Genomic DNA, 19671 nt, shown 5'->3' on the forward strand with positions numbered 1-19671 from the left:
CTGAATCAATTTACTACAAAAATAAAAAGTGTACTTAAGCGAAATAAATGGGCCGCGGTGGCTTGGTGATAAGGTCTAGGCTCGTGAGCCGTAGAGTGTCAGGTTCGAGACCTGATTCTACCGAAGAACCATAGTGTAAGAGAGTCTGTTGCATGTTAAATCCGTCAGGGCCAAACGTCCTCTCGTTGATGTGGTGTGGTGTGGTGTGGAGAGGGGGTGCCAGCTCTGGTGTCATCCTCGTCATCTGACCGTGGTTCAAAATTACTAACAACTAATTAATGTAACTAATCTAAACTAAGCGAAATAAAAGCGGAAGTGAAAATTCTTCTATGGAGTTAATGATTGGCAAAAGGATGCGATTGAATGTTTTGATGGGTGAGTTTTAATTCTGTCATAACATTTCAAAACAGATGTGCATCAAATTGAATAAAAAAGTATTATCAAAATTAAGGGGAAAATTATATGGAATGGAAACTAATATCATTAAAAGGGTTATTTTTTAAGATAATACAAACACTATTTTTATAAGATAATTGTTTTGGGAAATATAGACTTCTATCTCCATACGCAAATCATAGTGACTGTCCTTCAAGCGATAATTAAATCTATTTTTCGCTCGATTAAACAATCTTTTTGAAGCTTATTTCTTGGTTTCTTTTATATCTACTTTCCTTTGATGGAATGGACTTTTGTTGACACAGCGAACCTTCTCTAGAACATTTCTAATAAAATATTTGCAACTTCATTAATTTGCTAAGCGAAGCAATGAATAAGTTAATGAAAAAGATTGAAAGCAATGAAATTATTCAATGAAAAAAAGATTGAAATTCGTATAATGGTTTGTTTACATTTGATTGTTGCCATTCGACAGTAAGTAATTGAAGCAGATTTCTTTGCCCGTTCGTAAGTATTTTTATTCGTGTCATATGAGTACTCAAACACAAAACAATCTATATAAATAATTTTTGTAATTAGACATTATACCAAAATATCACATTTGTATCAAATTTTGGGCTTACTCGATCAACGAGAATCCCAAAAGCATAATTGACTCCGTATCTAATACGAAGTAAAACACAAACTACATCCTACTGTGTAATTATATGAGAAAGTCGAATAAGTAACATTGTTCTTGGTTCTAAAACACCTGCGAATACCTGCCAAACACAACACCTTGTTGGCAGAACATTAAAAAAATAGGAAAAAATCTAGAATCTTCAGATAAAATAACTTTTAATATATATTTTGTAAATTTCAATATCTTTATTATAATATCAAAACGGTATATATCAAACCGTTGTGTATGATGTGTGATTGTTTATAATGTCAAAAATGTCATTTGCTATTTATGTTTCCATTCAGCTAAAATATTAAAATTTTATGTGTTTTTCTGTTGTGGTGGAATGAAGATCATTATGAGCCGTGCTGTGGAAGCAAGGGGACGTATGTTTTCGGGAACATTTCTTTAAATGATCACATTTCACACAAAACAAACACAAACACGGAAAACAAGACATTAACGCGTGCACTTCTTAACAGAACAGCATCTCATATCATGATTATAACAATCGCATTGCACTATGGGATGCGAACCTAATCAGATATCGCCATCTATTATCCAAAAGAGAAGATAGAGGAATGCAATTGCTACAGTGGGATTTTTAACAAACGATATTTTAATGTAATAACAACAATTATATACTTAAAAGCGAACAACGTAATTTGATATCACTTTTCGAGCATTACTAAATACCAATGGACTTGAACGAATTTATTTTGATGTAAGCTTTTACCGTAGATTTTTCCTCAGGAACCGCCTGATCAGCACCTTCTCCAGTGACGTCAGACTTTTCTTCGGACCCACTCTTTGAAGATCCATTTTCATCTGACTCGTTATCGTCAGATTTTGATTCCGTGTCTTCAATTTTGACTTGATCTTCTGAACCTTATGCAAATAAAATGTAATTCAGTGGAGCAAAACAATAATATGGCATAGTAATGAAATCTAGAGAAGCAATATATAAAAGTTTACTTTTTGAAGAATGATCATTGAGTAAGTAATTTTCTTTTTCACTTAGTTTACGCAAAGATTTGTCTTGAAGAGTTTATAAACCTTTTCTACATAAATATTTTCTACATTTATAAATTGCTGAAAGCTAATCAATGAAAAACTGCTAAAAGTAATCATTTCTGAGGAAAATTTTTTTAAAAATCGAATTTTTTAAGTCAAAAATAGCGAAACAGGAATATGTTTCACTTACAGTTTAAAGTTAATTTACACTTAGTTATAGAGTATTGACAATATGTACATAAAAAGATTTCACTTAGCATATGAATATGAAAATTATTGTTGTCTGTAAAAATTATAGTTGCAAAATATACTAAAAATATTTTTAAAAATTTATGTAAATTAGAGAAAACAGTTACTCGTAGATAAAATGGATTATATTGAAAAGTTAACTTTTTGAATTCAAAGTAATGTGAAAATATTATTATATATATATACTTCGAAATTATTGAGGAAGAACGCTAAAATATCGATTAATTTTTAGTTAAAATTTAAAATTTTGACAGTAAAAACCTTTTTTTTTTTTTTTTTTTTTAGAGCAACTACTCAAGAAGTAAATATCAGCTACGTGTGATAACGTGTCAAGAGTCAGTTCGTTAGAGTATTTTGAATGGCTTTAGAATTATTCATGTGGCATCAAACAATTAACCTCAATCGAGAACTGTTTAACCCTTTAAACCCTTTAACCCTTATAAAGGGCCATTTTTTTCTAGTCATATTATGTTAAAATATTTTTAGGCTTAAAATTAGAATAAGAAAAGGGATTCATTTAGCTTATTAGATAAACTTAATTTGATTGATTAATTAATTTGGTTAATGAATAATTAAGTAACAAATCAAGACACATCATTTTGTGTGAGATAAAGAACTGAAGCATCTAAGTTTCTGACTTACTAAAAAAATTTGGCAGAACTTATGCCAACCTACATACTTTCATACAAAGATTGATAAATTTGGTGGAAAGCATACTTCCCACGGCCCTAAAAAGGGTTAAATATAGGAAAATTTATCATCAAACAACAATAAAAATATCATATCTTATTCATAACATATCAAAAATATCATATCATTATCAACACAAAAAATTACATCTTAGAAATATAAGAAAATATTACCTTTTTTTTTAATTAAAAAGAAATAATTTTTCTAATAATAACAGTGACAAGTTTCAAAAATTATTGCTCAAAACGATTTTAAACACATTTTAGCTAATGGATTTACAGAATTTTGTTTCTTTAAAGTCTTACAAATTTTTTTCCAAAAGCCGTAGCAGAGAATTACGAATTTATTCATTATACACTTTTAAAATGAGTCGATCTCTGTAATTTTTTTTAGAGCAAAGCGATTCAATAGCACCGACTCACCTTTTTCTTTGGAAGCACTTGCTACAGACGAAATATCCGACTCCCCTTCACTGGAATGAGACGAGCGAGATGTAGTTGCAGGTTTCGGAGTTTCTTCTGGTTTTTCCTCTGCATCTAAAATGAAGGAAAGTATTTCGGAAAATTTCTTCCATTCATTTGAGTATCAGTGTTTAGTTCAATTCCAAAGGTTTTATTGCTATTGAAAACAAATAAAACTTTGATAGAAAGAAATAGCGTGGATTCAGTTCTAATCTTCCAAGTTTCAATATCATTCAAATTTATTTTAATTTAGTTTTGTTTTGAAGCATCTGCAGAGCTTTTTTAGGGTAGAGTGTCTCAATACCCACTCAGGTTTTGGGAAGGCTGAAAAATTCTAAACGATGGTGAGATGAGCTGGCAGTATCTGTCCGAATTTCGCTCATTAGCAGTAGGAGTACATTTGACACTTGACATCAGATTTAATGAGTATTGTCAACTCGATGTACATGGTATACCTTCCGTAGAGTCAGATTTAGAATCAGATTTGTTGCCTAGGGGTAGGGATGACGAATATTTTCAGAGTGGTTATTACGTAACCAATATCAAAAAAGTCACAAATACAAGTGATCAATACTTTTCAAAGAGGGGTGTGATTCAAATCCTTGATACGATCTTACTGATGATATTTCGATTACAGTTTTGGATCACGATAGAAAGTAACAATCGATACGATATCACTGAAATTTGCCGGAGCGGTGATTTCACTGGAAAGTAACAATCGATACGATCTGTCCAATGGAAGCTCTCGAAAGAAATCTGTGATTGGATTGAAAAGTGAATGGGCCGGTTATTGGAATTATCGTATCGTATCATTGAATTGCATATCACTGAAATTTATCGGAGCGATGATTTCACCGGAAAGTGCGAGGCTTTACTGGAAAGTGCAAAGTCACCGTTCCACTTTACGGGAGTGACCGATATTCTTATTTGATGATGCACTATTCCATACAGATCAGTTTTAATTGCTCGTGACATGATTGACTTTGATTGCATGTACTCTGTTTACTGCTGGCGCCATCTATTGGTAGAATATAGGACTAAAGTAAACATTTTAAAGAAATGACATATATTTTTAACTCATCTTTTCCAGAAAATGGTTCACTCTAATAAATAAATTAAATAAATAGTTTTGAGAAAAAAAATAAAATTTAAGAAGTAAGCTGAAACAGATAAATTAATTCAATCACACGTTAATTAAATTAGTAAATTAAGTATTAATTACAATTAATAAATTTTATATTTAATATTAAGTAATAATTTTTAATTAATAATATGATTGAAATAACAGATATTTGGAACGCATATTTAAAAATAACAATAGCAATATTATTTTTTATTCAAAAAATCGTGGATTATGCATCTCTACCTAGGGGAGACCTAACCATTAATCTCATTAACAACAAGAACAACAAAGCCTGCTAAATGATAAAGAATTCATGTTGGCAATAGTATTTCATTAATTTTATTACATCAAGACCAAAGCCGAATCCACCTTCATTTATTCCATGTCTTCGAAGTTAAATTAAAGCAAATGTTAAATATGGCAGTACTAAAATAATAATTTATAAAAAAAAGGTTATTAAAAATTTGTATACATATAGGATTGTTTTACAAAAGCTATATCCTACTGGCGCAAAATATTGTGCGATATCTCTACGATGTTTCTGATATTCTGAATACCGGCCAATATCATGAAGATATCGTAACAATGCTGTTGGGAATTTGGTGCCTAATAGTTTAGCCTTTTATTAACCATATTTTTACTTTTAGAATATTTTCTGCCGGATGGTTTTAATTTATTAAAATGTAACCATTTGCGAAAGGTTACAAAGAATTATGAACCCACTCTTTCGATTAATTAACACTTTTTGCCTACCTTCAAACCATCGTCAATACAAGCATGGGAAACCAGAGTGCAAGTATTTAGATTCCAGCAAAGCTGAGGGGGGGGGGTATTAATTGATCGGTTTTATCTCTTCGAGACGAGGCAGTTTTATGGGAAGAGCTTTAATAGGATTCGTTTTATAGTTGGAATAAGCATTACTTTTCCGATATGTGACCGTCCTCCTGCTGGTGTGATGTGAAGGTTTGGAGGGGGAGGGGGAGCTCAGGTGTCGTCCTCGTCATCTGACCATGGTTCAAAATTACGAAGTCCGTCCCAAATAACCCTAGTGTTGCTTTAAAACGGGACGTTAATATAATAAAACTTCCGAAATGTGATAAATAGTCATTCAGATTTTTTTTCGAGTTAGATCGAAATTCTTTTCTTTTTTTAATGATTGAATGATTTTGCACATAAATTAAGTGTATAAGAACGAAAGCAAAATTTCGAGAATCCTTTTCTATCCACTGGAATATTACCAGTTTATAGATCATTAGATTTTGAATACAAGATCGAGGCAAGAAAGCTTAAAGAAAAAATTCATCATATGATGAAATTTAAACATATCATGCCAAAATTAAACAGAATAAAAGTTCCAAAGTATACTGTAATAAATTCAATAAAATAAGCATTGGTGGTGAAAGCAAACATTTTACTTTAATTTTCAAAACCCACTTCAATTTGTAATTTACTATCAGTGTTTCTCCAATTCTCTTTCAATTGATTAATTTCATTTGAACTAGAGAAATTTTTTCTAGATTAAGCTAATAACAGATAATATTTGAATCAGTTAAAATTATTAAGATTTTTTTTTTTTTTTTTTTTTTTAAGAATTTCTAGCTGCTTGGAAAGCAATTACTCAATATCGTTTGGTTTCGAAATCTTTAATATTTCATTCTACTGTCAAAATTGGATTCGAAAATATTTCCTTCATTATATGCTACTTATTCGAAATTAATTAAGGCTAAAATATAAGTGCAATTTAAAAGCGAACATTTGTATAAAAATTAAGATAGATATTTATAAAATTTCATAATATCCCCGATAATTTAGAATATTATAAATGTACAAGTATTATTTTATTCAGAATAGAATTCCAATTTATTCTACAGAAATGATTATTCTTCTAATACTGTTTGTTGGTGATATAATTTATTCACCTGAATTTTTTATATTTTGCAAAAAAAAAAAAAAAAAAAAAAAAAAATCTCATAGAAAATCATACTTTTTTTTATAATTTATTTGCAGAATAAAACTTATTCTATGATAAAAAGTAAAATGAAAGATTCTGATATAGTAGTCATAGCGTTTTTTGTATATGCTCCCACTGTATAGAGTATTAAAATGTCACACATGAAAAAATATAAAATCGAATATTTGCAATATGAGATCTATTGAATCCTTATTGTATGTTTTGGTATAGTAAGTTTTCCGAGTAGTTTTCTTCATGATAATCTATGTCCATTGAATGAAAATTTTACATTTTATTGTAATGGAAATGCCATTATTAAATAAGAAATTATGAATGCATACTTTATTATTTGAGATATTTAGAAATGTAGAATTTCTCTTAAGTAGGGGATACAGGGTAACGATATATTCTTTTATTCCATGATTCAAGTCAAGTATTTTTAAGTGTGAGAAAATCCATTCGCAAGGCACGGCAAACAATTGATTTCAATTTTATTCCACAGTGAAAAAAAAAGTTTAATATTTCCCCTCAGAAACTTAGAGCATGCATGCTTTTTCAAATTTTGGAAAAAAAAAAAAAAATGATTATTGTGAAAATATTTTTCAGTAAATTGCCGTATTCGATATGTCAATTAGTATTAAAATATTTCTTTGCCAAAATGAAATTTAATTAGTAAAGATTTTAGATGATTTTTATGGCCCTTCATGAATATTTTTTTATACCATGAGAAATGTAGAATGCAGTCAAAAATCTGTTGTAAAAAGTGTTTTAAAAAAACCGAATAAGCAATGAATATTATTTGTTTTATATATTCTTTACTGAATATGCTTTATTGAATATTATTGTTATAGAAAAAAATTCTTTCATACAAATTAAATTTTTTCTGTTAAAAGTACGTGCATATTCAGACAACTTTCACGAATGTGTATTTGACAAAAACGAAATTTATCGTAATTATTGCAGTAATTAATTTACTGTAATAATCACCAACAAATTTTAGAAATGGAAAATATTAAAATATAACTATTTTCTATATTATAAAACTATATTTTTGTAATAATAATTACAACAAAGTAATTAAATTTTAAAATAAAGAAAAGGAATGTATCATATAAAAATATTTCATTTACCTTCAGTTTCAATTTCTTCTTCTACTATGTCCGAATAAAAAAAGATGCATTTTTTCGAGATTTTGGGATCTGAAAATAAATTTTTAAGTATGGTTTGATTGCTTTCATCTCTTTTGATCAAATCGTCGAATGCCTCATCGGTAGTATTGATGGATAAAAATCTATAAATAACATCTTTAATCCATTCGAATCTTAAATCATCCATATTCTATTGCCTTTTCATCAGCGTGCGAAACGCAACGAAAATTCAGACATTCTAAAAGTTTTCATTTCCCTCTTAACCGCATCGAGAGCGTTTCCACGGCAACTGTAAGGTTTTGCTGTTTCTGATTTGAAAATAAATTAGTTTTGAAATTGATAATGCAGCTATTAAAAAGTGAAGAAATTTCAGTTTATTAGCAACGATAAATTTTGCATTAAACAAAAAGGATTGTTGGATTTTTTTTAAGGACAAAACAATTAATTTTTCTAGATGTTTCTTAAGAAAAGTTAAAACAGAACAACTCAACTTCAGTTCCAAACAAAACAACAGACAGACGGAATTTTCGGAAATCGGTAATTCCCTTCTCGTGTTGGAAGTGCTTTGATGAAGTTACGCATTTTTTTTATATGTTTATAACTGTATTCTGTGATCTGCAGCAATTTTATTTTCAAAAAAGTATCTGAATCTCGAAATATATATATATAAGGATTTTAAAAAATGGATTCCTGTAGTGGAGGAGATATTGACAATCATGATGTAAACAAGACAAAATCAAACGTAGATGGTGAATTTGCCATGGAAGATTTTAAAGAATCTTTGTTGAATTGTGAAGAACAAATAAATTCAGCTGGCAATGAAAGTGATGAAGAGTACAGTGATGCCAAAGATGTGTGTTCTGATGAAGAGCTGGACATGGATGAGGAATCGATTGCTGACAGCCATAAAGATCTTTCAGATGACCAATTAGAGGTTCTTAAATTCGAGAATTTTATTTGATATATTATTGACAGTTTCAGTATTATTTTTATTGGCTCCTTCACTTAATTATTATAGGGAGATTAAACTTTAAATGAAGATTGATCTTAAATTTGATTTTTCCTTATTACTGTTTTCTTTCTTTCTTTTTTTAAAAAAAAATAAAGATTAGTTTTTATAATGATTTTATCAACTTTTTAATTGCAATTTAAGTTTTAAAACTTATTCAATTATTAAAGAAACTCTTATTTCTTATTCATTTTGCTCAATACACAGAAATATTTTTACTGTAGTTATCTTTCTAGATTTTGCAGAGTTTTTTTTTTTTTTTTGAAGTATTAGATAAGTTTTATCAAAAGTTTAAACAGGGCAGCTTTATAATAGTAATTTTTTGTGATTTTACTTTTTTGGCTACCAAATTTTTGTAGAAGGTAAAGTTAAAGAAAACTATTTGTTTTAGGCAAGCTTTTGTTAAAATATGCAAAGATAATTTTTGAAATGAGATTTGTAATTGTACATTGAAATGTTTGAAATGCATTCTTTAATGATGTCTTAAAAACATATTATTAAATTTGAATTCAAAACTTCAGGAAAAGAAAAAAAATAATTATATATAGCGTAATTAAGGATGAATTATTGATAAATTTCCTAAAATTTGAAAGGTGAAAGTAGAATAATGACTTGTGACAAAGAGAAGAGGATAAACTACAATCAATTTCTTGGGGGCAATTTTTTTATTTAAAATAAATATAATGTTGAAAATGTTAATTAGACATATGACAACATTTTGCAGTCCTCATCATATTTTGAAAATATTCTCCAGGAGAATTAAACTGTTACATTATATGAGATATTTGGGTATTAACTGTATGCTAAGGATTAATTGTCAAAGATAATTGATGTTCACCAATGGTATGCAGTTAATATATAAGTATCCAGTATAATCATGAATGGTTTCTGTTGTGTATATGAAAATTTATGCATTAATATTAAGTTGTATTATGTCCTTTTTCTTTATAAAACAATAAAATTCTAAAATATGCTTAGTTTTTTTTTTTTTTTTAATATGAGACTATGTCTCTTCTAAATTTATTTAAAAATATTTGTAAAGAAATTTTCAGAAAATTCAGTTTTCAGTTAGTTTTCTATAAAAATCATTTTCAGTCTGTTTTCTATTAAAATCATATGTCTAGTGACAATCGACAATCCTTCATCCTTATATTATATTTTATTCCCCAAGTATGGATTAATTGACAACTTCAAGTGATGATTTTAAGCATTTTTTATGTCTTTTATTGTAGATTCTAGAAGTGTAATTTTTATAGAATGGGTGAAAAAATAATAAAGTAATGTATTTATTTGTAAAATTTTTGGTGTTTCAACAAAATTTTTATTCTTATCTCATTATTGAATACTTGAATATTGTAAATTTATTGAAAATTGCATTAAATTGTTAATAGTTCCTTGCAATTGCACATAATATATCTAAAAATAACAAACACGTGACTCTTTGAAAAGACCATATGATAGTAGCATTTGATTTTTGACTTTGAACATTGATTTTGAATATTTAGCAATGTGGCATCCTTGCAGATTGCAATTTGAAATCTTGCTTTCTTTCTTTGCAAATTATGACTATGATGACTAATTGCAATCTTTTTTCCTGATTTATCTAGTCAAATATTTTGTAACAAAAATATGGTTTTTAACTATCAACTGTTATTTAGATTATTGTCCTGAGTTTTATATTAAGTGAAAAAAAATGTGAAAATTTTGTTCAATTCTTTTGATTTGATTAACCAAATCCTATTTGCCAATGAATTATATACATATATGTGTGTGTGCATAATATTATCTCCTAATTTAATTTAAATTCTAATTAATTACCTAATTTTTTTAATCTTAAATTGGCCATATTACTTTATTCTATAATTTCTTGATCCCGATTCCACTTTTGTATTTAATTATTTTTAATGGGAACTCTAGGAAATTGCTCATGTACCAAGCAAAAAGATTTAAAAAAAAAAAAAACTCTACCTTTCCTGAGTCTACATGTTGCAAAGAAATCATTATCAGAATCTTATAGTAAAGTCATTGAAAGGAAATTTTTTTTCACTTTTCTTTGTTGTGTTGTAATTTAAACAGAGAGGCCTTTTTATTGTCTCTTACAAATTATACCTCTTTTGTAAAATAAATCGGATTTTATTCCAAAAGTTTCTTCTTTTCAGCCACATATCTGCAAAATTATGCTTACAGTATTATATATATATTCTTTTTAGGATAAAAGTAAGGTTCTAAGGAAAATTGACCATAAGATGTTCAGTTTTTTCCTCATATAAGATATGAAGGAAAAAATATTTCTCTTCATGCATTTACTTTCCTTCTCAATAGGATTGTGTATTTATGTTAAATTTAGTATTTAAATTTTTGATATTACCCATTTCTATTATATTTTTACAAGCAAGTTTGACATGCAATGAAAAATAAGCAATTAATTAAACTTTACATTATGAACCTTATAATTTTACTTTTTGATGGCTTGAGAAATATTCTTTTTTTTAAAAAAAAAAAAATCTATTCTTTGCTTTTTTCTGGGGTTTTCTATTAAAAATTCTGTATAATTAAAATACAGGATTTCTTCAAAATTGATTAGTTTATTTAAAAAAATTTGTATTAAACTTGCAGATTATCAATTTTGCTTTTCTGATTACTTCCAACATTAAAATTTAAAAAAATAAAATATAAAATATTTGGACTAAAATAGTGGTTTGTGTGGATAAATGTGTACATTTTTGAGGGATCAACAAAAAGATATTTTATATATGTGATAGATATTATTTTTAGATAATTGATTAATATCTAATTTCATGATTATTTTATATTTTTTAGAAACTGAAAGATGAAGCTGTTGCATTGAAAAATAAAGGAAATGACTGTTTCAAAAATGCTGACTATAAAGAAGCTGTAAATTTGTACACTCAAGCTTTGAACACATGTCCTTTAAAATATCAAAACGACAGATCTATTTTGTATGCTAATCGAGCTGCTGCAAGAATTAGCTTAGTAAGTTTGAAATTCTTTAACCTCTTTTTATAAATTTAATATTTTATTTTTATGAATAAAATAATTTCATAATAAACATGTGTATTTTTATATTTATACATGCCTTTTTAAAACTTTTTTTTTGCATATATATATATATAATTTTTTAAAAGTATTTTTTATGTAATAGATTTGATAATAGATATAATTTTTATATCTCTTCTGTTTTTATATGTAATAGATTAAATTTGCCCTCTTAGTTTTGTTCATGTTCATAATTATCTTTCTAAGGTTACACAATAGAGGTTCAATAGTTATAAGCTCCTCCCAACAAAGCAGCCGACCCTCCCAGATATGGAGATGAGAAACTTCCAATATGGTGGTTGGTTCTCATCACATTAGTATGTATAGTGAGGGTGTGGGATGATGTTACCCCTCACTGAAGATAGAATGCATCTCCTATGAGAAGGGTTGTGCTACGGCTTGTAATGATAATTAAGACTTAACTTTTGCATCATCCTGATCATTCATTCAAATCTGTATATTTTCGAATAGGGCAGATGCTACTTCGAAAATTGTATATAGGCCTCAGATTATTCCTTATTTTTGGAAAGCTCATTAAGAGCTCATTTAAAAGCTCATTAATGCTTGGTAAGAAAGACCAAAATTTAATATTTCTGTATTCAACAGGCTTAAAAATTTTTTTCTTCATTTCACTGAACTGTAGTAGCTAAAATTTATGGTATGCTTAAGAGAGATATTTAACATTTTTAGTTTCATATAATATGCTATTCATCATATACATTTCCAATTGAATTCTTGTATAACTGCTTGTCACCATAATGTAAAAAATAATTTTCTGTGTTTTGTTGTGTATGTTTTTTTTTTTTTTAAATTCCAGATTTCAATAGTGTATTTTAAATATCAGTAAACATTGTAAGGAAAATATATTATTTATTTGATTTTTTTTTTTTTTTAATAAACTACATGAAATTGTATCACATTTTTGTTTAAATACTATGCATTGAATTGATTTTTGAAGAAGAAAATTTTTTGAAATTTATTCAATGTTAATAGTTTATTAAGAACTCTGAAAGATTATCATTTCACTGATTTAAATGAAAATACATTAACTTCCAAATTGAAAATATTTAATGATTTAAATCAAACTTTAAATAGATATCCGTAGTTATATTGTTCTTGGTAATCTTTATTAATTCTTAATCAAAATTACAATATTTGCATTTACTTTAACTTCAAAACTTACATTTCTAAATCGACACATTCATGTAAAAATTATTATTTTAGGGATTTTAGGTTTATTTTTGCAAATTATATCCAAAGTATATGGTTTGTAGTAAAAAATTGAATTTTATGTTTCTGTTATATTACAAACTTCTTATTATAATGCAACTACTGATTTTGAAAAATGCAACATTTGATTTTTTTCCCACATTGTTTTGTGAAGCAGTTTTATATCAATGTTTTCTTTGTATGTAAATATAATAATTGGTTTCCACATAATGGTATCCAGTTTATACTAGGCTTTTTATTTATATTTAAATTGCAAAAAATTTTCAATTGTTCATATCATTTGAAAATAAGTACTATTGCATTACTTTTCCAATATTTAGTATCATTAATTCATAACTTTTGGTTGATAAATTTGGTTTAAAAATATTTAAATTGTGAATCTGCACTGAATGCATTTTCTAAAACTGTATGCTGTTATTGCATTAGAAATTAGACTTGTCAGATTAATTAAGAATTTTTTTTTTATCAGACCTTGTTGGTGAATTGTTGATTTAAATTTTTTTTCATTAATTTCAAATAAATTAGTTTCAACTTTAGCAGTATTTTATCCCTTCATGAAGCATTAAAGCAACGGGGAATTGAAGGGAGGAGGGGGAAGGCAAAGATCTGATAAAATTATTTAAATCTATTGCGAAAGCGAACTTTTTTTCTTTTATTTATATCATTACCATTGAAAAATATGTTATTTTTATTATTGCTATTATTAAGCTTGCATAAAATGTTATTAAATGAAATGTTTTTATCCATGTAAATGTCTGTGGAGCAAGAGATAGATAAATATACTTTTAAATGATATTTTAGTTCTGATTATAATTTTATTTATTAAAATTATTATTAATTATATGTATATATTTATTACTCACTGTTATTTTTTCATGTGATATTCTTGAGTACTAATGGATTTAATTTTACTTTTCAGGATAAAAAAGAGGAAGCAGTGTTGGATTGCAATAAAGGTATTAATTTCTTCACTTGCGACTTGTAGTGAATCATCAGCAAATACCAAAAACTTATTATTTTTCATTTAAAAAAGGGTCATTCTAAGCTATTTTACACATCCTGTAATAATGTCATTTTCATTGAAAACCCATCCCTCCTGCAAATAACTAAACTGAACAATAAATGTCATAAAACGAAATACTAATTTCACTGAATTATCTTTGATGAGGTATCATTCCATTTTGTTGTATGTAACATTAGAGTGCATTAGGTAGTGATTTTATTATTTTCTCATGTATAATTTTCTGTTCACCTCGTTTTTAGAAATTTAGTTTTAAGTTTATGATTGTATGAAATAATATTAATTTTAATAGAATATTAAGATACATCATATTTTCATTAATGAATCTGATAGTAATATAAAATTTATCAAAACACTGCATTCGTTTTTTTTAAGAAATGTACTCATTTTTATTAATGTATTCATTTTTTTAAAGAAATGTTAGCATGCTCATTGCATTTGTTTTGATAAATTTTACATTGATAATGCATTTATATAATGTCTTACTGATTGCTTTTTATTTGTTTATTCATTGTTATAAAAGCCCTGGATGTTTTTTTAGTGAAGGGAAATTCTATACTTGATGATATGCTTGCAGCTTTATATCATTTAACCCTTTTATATTATCTTAAAAAATAGGATTAAGTATTTTTTTTCTTTTGATTTCTTTCTTTCTCCCCCTTACTATAATTCTACTAATTAGTAATAAATGTAAATGCATATTCAAATTATAATCATGTAGAAAAGTTTGCAGCCATTGCTATTGGATTTCTAGTCTGAACAGGCAATTGAAAATTTTGCTCTATGTTATGGAATTATTTGCATTGGAAATTATTTATTTGGAATTATAAATCATTACTGTTGAAAAAAATTAAAAGCCTCAAAATTGTTCAAGGGACTATATTATAACATGTTTAATCATCGTTAATTTGCTTTATGTGTATTAAACATTTTGTAATATATTGTCACGTAGATGAAGTGAATGTAGTAAGTCCAATAGAAATGAACACACTCAAGATCAACTGAAGAGTTTAATACCAATCTAACCAATTGGGAAACTACTTATATACAATTCAAGAACCTTCTAGAATTTGAAGGTCCGCAGAAAAGAAGTCTTGCAGAAAATTAGGAATTTACATAAATAACATATTAGAATAATTAACATAAATTTGCATATTTAACATAAGTCTGACATAAAGCTAACTGAAATTAAAAATCAATTTTTAACTGTTCGCCTCGCTTGTATTTGAACCCGCAACCTTCCGCTCCGCTATGAAATGCGTCGTTCAGACGACTGAGCCATCGACGCTTGGTCGGAAGGAGCAATTTTCGCTACAATATATTGAATTAATATATTATTATAAGAATTATAAAAGGGCAAATCACACTTGAATTTAAAACATCCTCTTTATTTTGAAACATTTTGAAGAAGGACCGTTTTAGACTATTGACAGCACATGATATAATTTTTAGACATTTTTATTGTTTTAAAAGAATGGTATTATGTGCTACTGTTCTTCCTCCCTTACCCCTTGTTTGAAAAGTGGAAGTTAAGCAATAATTTTTTTTCATTTTAAAATTTTCTAGATAATTAAAATTATATACATTTGTGTGTTCTTGAAAAAATAGTACTATTTTAATATCTTCAAACTTAATTATCTGTACATATTAATTAAATTAAATTTTAATTTTGCACTATCTAGTAGCGAGTTTGAGAAACCATAGATTTCCATATTAAAAGTTAAAAAAGTGATTAATATAAAATATCTTCTGTTTTGTTCACTAAACAGTATTTTTGCTTAAATATTTGTAATTAAATTTATTGAATAATAAAATAAAATTGTATAGCTTTGAAATAATAAAACGTGTTAAAAATCAGTGTGCAGGTTATTTATTCAAACGCTATAAAAAATTATAACCAAGTAATTGTTAAAGTGGCAATATAATTTGCCTATGCTATTCTGTTATTCTTCTCCTTAATTTAAATCTAACCAATGACAATGAAATTTTATATTACTTTCTTCTATACTAAGTATAGAGAAGGTACTAAGCTTGTTAAAAACTTCAAATTCCAGATTTTAACAAATCTATACTTTTTAGACCTCCTGAAGTTTGAAAACCGTATTTTAGATTTTATGTCTGTCTGTGACAAAGATAATTAAACAATACTCTAATTATCTTTGTTTAATTTGATGTATGATTTAACTGATTTGAAAAATGTTCTTTATACCAAATTGTATAAAAATTTTAGTGAAAACCATTCATGGAAAGTCTCTCTGGTTGGTTCTTAGTATAAGTTAACACGATAATTACAAAACAAAGAGAACTTATAGAATTCGTGACAGATTTAATGCTTAATATGTAGATACCTATCAAATTTTCAACCAAATCCATCAAGGGCTTGTCTTTCTGTCAGTCTGTACTTCCACAAGCACATAACTGCGATAGCTCACAAATGTAATGACTTAAATACTTGAAATTTGATATGTGACTGCAAACTTTAGTTCTGTACCAAATTTTGATTTCAATCTGTTGGTAGCTATGTGTCTAAAACACAAATTCAATTTACAGGTCATATTATTAACTGCTATTAATGAATCATCAAACAAATCGCCAAGGATCATGAAATAGATTCAGTAAAAATGCTATATTCATGCCAAATATTAATATTTCATAATTGTTGTTCACCAATACTTTGATGGCATTTATGGACTTACTCATAGTCCACAATTTTATGTGTATGGAGAGTGATAAGAGCTTTTGTTAGAGAGTATGCAAGAAGATTTTGGAGAGACCTTTCTGACTGATAACATTTAACAAAAAATATTTTTTAAAAATTGTCAAAATACAGAAAAAATTCCAAGAACTCTTAAATTCTCATATTATTAAAAAGACAAGTTTTAAAAATATTGAAATGGTGTAAAATTTAATTTTATACAATCATATTTTCAACAGTTGTGGAAAACACTCAGCTTCATTAAAATTATAATAAATTTTTAAAAAATTGCTTAAAAGTACATATTTCAAAGCATAAATGTCCTGAATTTAGTAATTGAAGGTCAAGCAGTATGTTCTGTTAGCACCAATATATGCAGACACAGACATGCATCTTCATAATTAGTAGAAATTTTCAGAAGATAATTTTCAGTATTTGAATGCTGCTTAATGTCTCATTTTCTAAGTGTGTATTTTTTAAATTTTAACTTGTCTGGATATTGCTTGAATTTCATATTTATGTATCTTATTTTAACTCATATTTTTGTTGTCATTTTATAATATGAATAGTAAATTGTTGCCTTGTATTTTTTTTTTCTCAGAAATTTTCAAAATCAAATCACTTTGAATCTGTTGCAATTAAGATTTTTTTTTAGAACTTTACTTATGTATTTTGAAGTTATATATTTTATTTTAGTTAATATTTTTGATGTTATTTTGTAATATGAATGGTAAATTATTATTTTTTTTCACTGAAATATTTAAAAGCAAAAAAATTGCTTTGGATATATTGCCATTAAAAAAGAGTTTACCAATAAAAAGTTTAGTTATGTATTTTGAAGTTATATATTTTATTTTAGTTTATATTTTTGTTGTTATTTTGTAATATGAATGGTAAATTATTATTTTTTTTTCACTGAAATATTTAAAAGCAAAAAAATTGCTTTGGATATATTGCCATTAAAAAAGAGTTTACCAATAAAAAGTTTAGTTATGTATTTTGAAGTTATATATTTTATTTTAGTTAATATTTTTGTTGTTATTTTGTAATATGAATGGTAAATTATTATTTTTTTTTCACTGAAATATTTAAAAGCAAAAAAATTGCTTTGGATATATTGCCATTAAAAAAGAGTTTACCAATAAAAAGGTTCATAAATATTTTTTAATGCTGAAATTCTTTTATTTATTTTCTTTTTACCTAGCCATTGAATTGAATCCAAATTACCTTAAAGCTTTAATAAGGCGAGCTCAGCTTCACAAAAAAATGGACAACCTTGAGAGAGCATTGGAGGATTATCAAAAGATAGTAGAACTTGATCGCAACAATGCTGAGGCACGTGCTGCATGTGCGGTAAGATTTTCAGAGCATTTCTATATCTTTATGAATATACATTTTTATGCTCATTATAGATTTTCTTTTCATTCATTTTTCTTAATTTTCATTCTCTTTAATATAAATTGACAGTTTTTAGTAATTACATTAATGGCAAAAGGAGATGCAAAATGCAGTTTTCAAATTGAATAACTAAAAAAAAAAGTATTTTTCATTTTTAAACTATTGAAATAATTTCTGATTTAGTGATATTAATTAATAATTAAGAAATATTAGAAAATGGAAAAATATTCACATAATTGGAGAATGAATCTGAAAAATAAATCAATGGGAGTATAAAACATATTAAAAAGTTGTTGAATTGCAATGAATTGATGCAATCAAGAATTTTTTTCTAAATATTCATATGTAGTAAAAGAAGCTAAGAAAGGATTGACCTTTCATATGATATATTTATAATATCCATGTATCTTTTTAATTAATTGTTTTAGAACTGAATATCTATATGTTATTTTTAATTTAAAACCAATCCAGAAAACTAACTAAAATTAATAATTTTTTTACTCTTCAGAACTGGATGAAAAGCTGGTGTTTAACTCTTAATTCCTACAAATATTTCATCAAGTGAAAGTTAATTAATAGCTGAAAAAATATTCTAAAAATGTTGATACAAGCAGTAAAATACTCACATCTAAAGACTAAACCAACTACAATAATTGCTTTATTAAATCAATTAACAAATAATGTTTTTTTTGTTGTATTTCAGACTCTACCTGCTGAAATAAATGAAAAGAATGAGAAGCTGAAACAGGAAATGTTTGGTAAGTTAGAATTTTATAATTAATTTTATCATTCACACTGCATTTAATAATTATATTTGGCTTTTATTTGTAACAATCAAGATAAATATTTTACATTGATAAGATTTCTTTAAATTTATTTCATTTGATTATGAAAATATATGCTTATTTTTTTGAATAGTAAAATTTTATTTTTCTCTTTGAAGACTACTTAAACAAGAATTTTAAACTCTACACTGATTCATTGATTTTTAACTGGTTGATATAATTTTCTCATACTTTGTATTCTTCCAACAATTTTTGGATTTGTTTTGCATTGAACCTCTTGTAAAAAATATTCTAAATCAATAATTTTTCTTGTAGGTAAACTAAAAGAATTGGGAAATATATGTTTAAAACCCTTTGGGCTTTCGACTGAGAATTTCAAGGTTGTTCAAGATCCCAATAGTGGTGGCTACAGCATAAATTTTCAGAACAATACGTGAAACATGAGTTAGTGGGAAATTTATTTAACTGTAAAAATAATTTATCTGTTGCATGTATCATACAGTTATTTCAATATGCAGCAATTTAACTGTAATTCCAGTATAAATAATTTTATAAGCAATCTTCTTTTCTATTGCAAATCAATACTTCTTTTGTAAAATATGTCAGATGTTTAGTCATTGTATAATATATGGAAGCAATTAAATGCATGTTATTCTGTGTTATAAATTATTATAATCATAATAAATTAGTTATTGACTTATATTCCTTTTTTTTACATAATATTCAAATAAATATCGATTTAGATTAAAACTACACAAGGTTTTATTTTGCAGTGTGATTAGA

At 26.5% G+C, this 19671-nt stretch overlaps 2 protein-coding genes across 2 annotated transcripts; one reads left to right on the plus strand and one right to left on the minus strand.

Moving 5' to 3' along the window:
* Positions 1-1745: 1745 nt before the first annotated feature.
* On the minus strand, positions 1746-7886 carry LOC129980626 (uncharacterized). Its single transcript, XM_056091008.1, has 3 exons — positions 7676-7886; positions 3433-3546; positions 1746-1945 (listed from the first exon to the last, which is right to left on the minus strand). Exons 1-3 carry the CDS (start codon positions 7878-7880, stop codon positions 1746-1748), a joined length of 519 nt encoding a protein of 172 aa, XP_055946983.1. The 5' UTR covers positions 7881-7886.
* A 314-nt stretch (positions 7887-8200) lies between these two features.
* LOC129980487 (tetratricopeptide repeat protein 1-like) lies at positions 8201-19590 on the plus strand. The gene is made up of 6 exons (XM_056090803.1): positions 8201-8627; positions 11523-11696; positions 13909-13945; positions 17910-18058; positions 18807-18861; positions 19204-19590. Exons 1-6 carry the CDS (start codon positions 8376-8378, stop codon positions 19323-19325), a joined length of 789 nt encoding a protein of 262 aa, XP_055946778.1. The 5' UTR covers positions 8201-8375; the 3' UTR covers positions 19326-19590.
* The last annotated feature ends 81 nt before the right edge of the window (positions 19591-19671 follow it).

The sequence above is a fragment of the Argiope bruennichi genome, chromosome 8 (genome assembly GCF_947563725.1).
Source record: "Argiope bruennichi chromosome 8, qqArgBrue1.1, whole genome shotgun sequence".
Taxonomy (NCBI): Eukaryota; Metazoa; Arthropoda; class Arachnida; order Araneae; family Araneidae; genus Argiope; species Argiope bruennichi.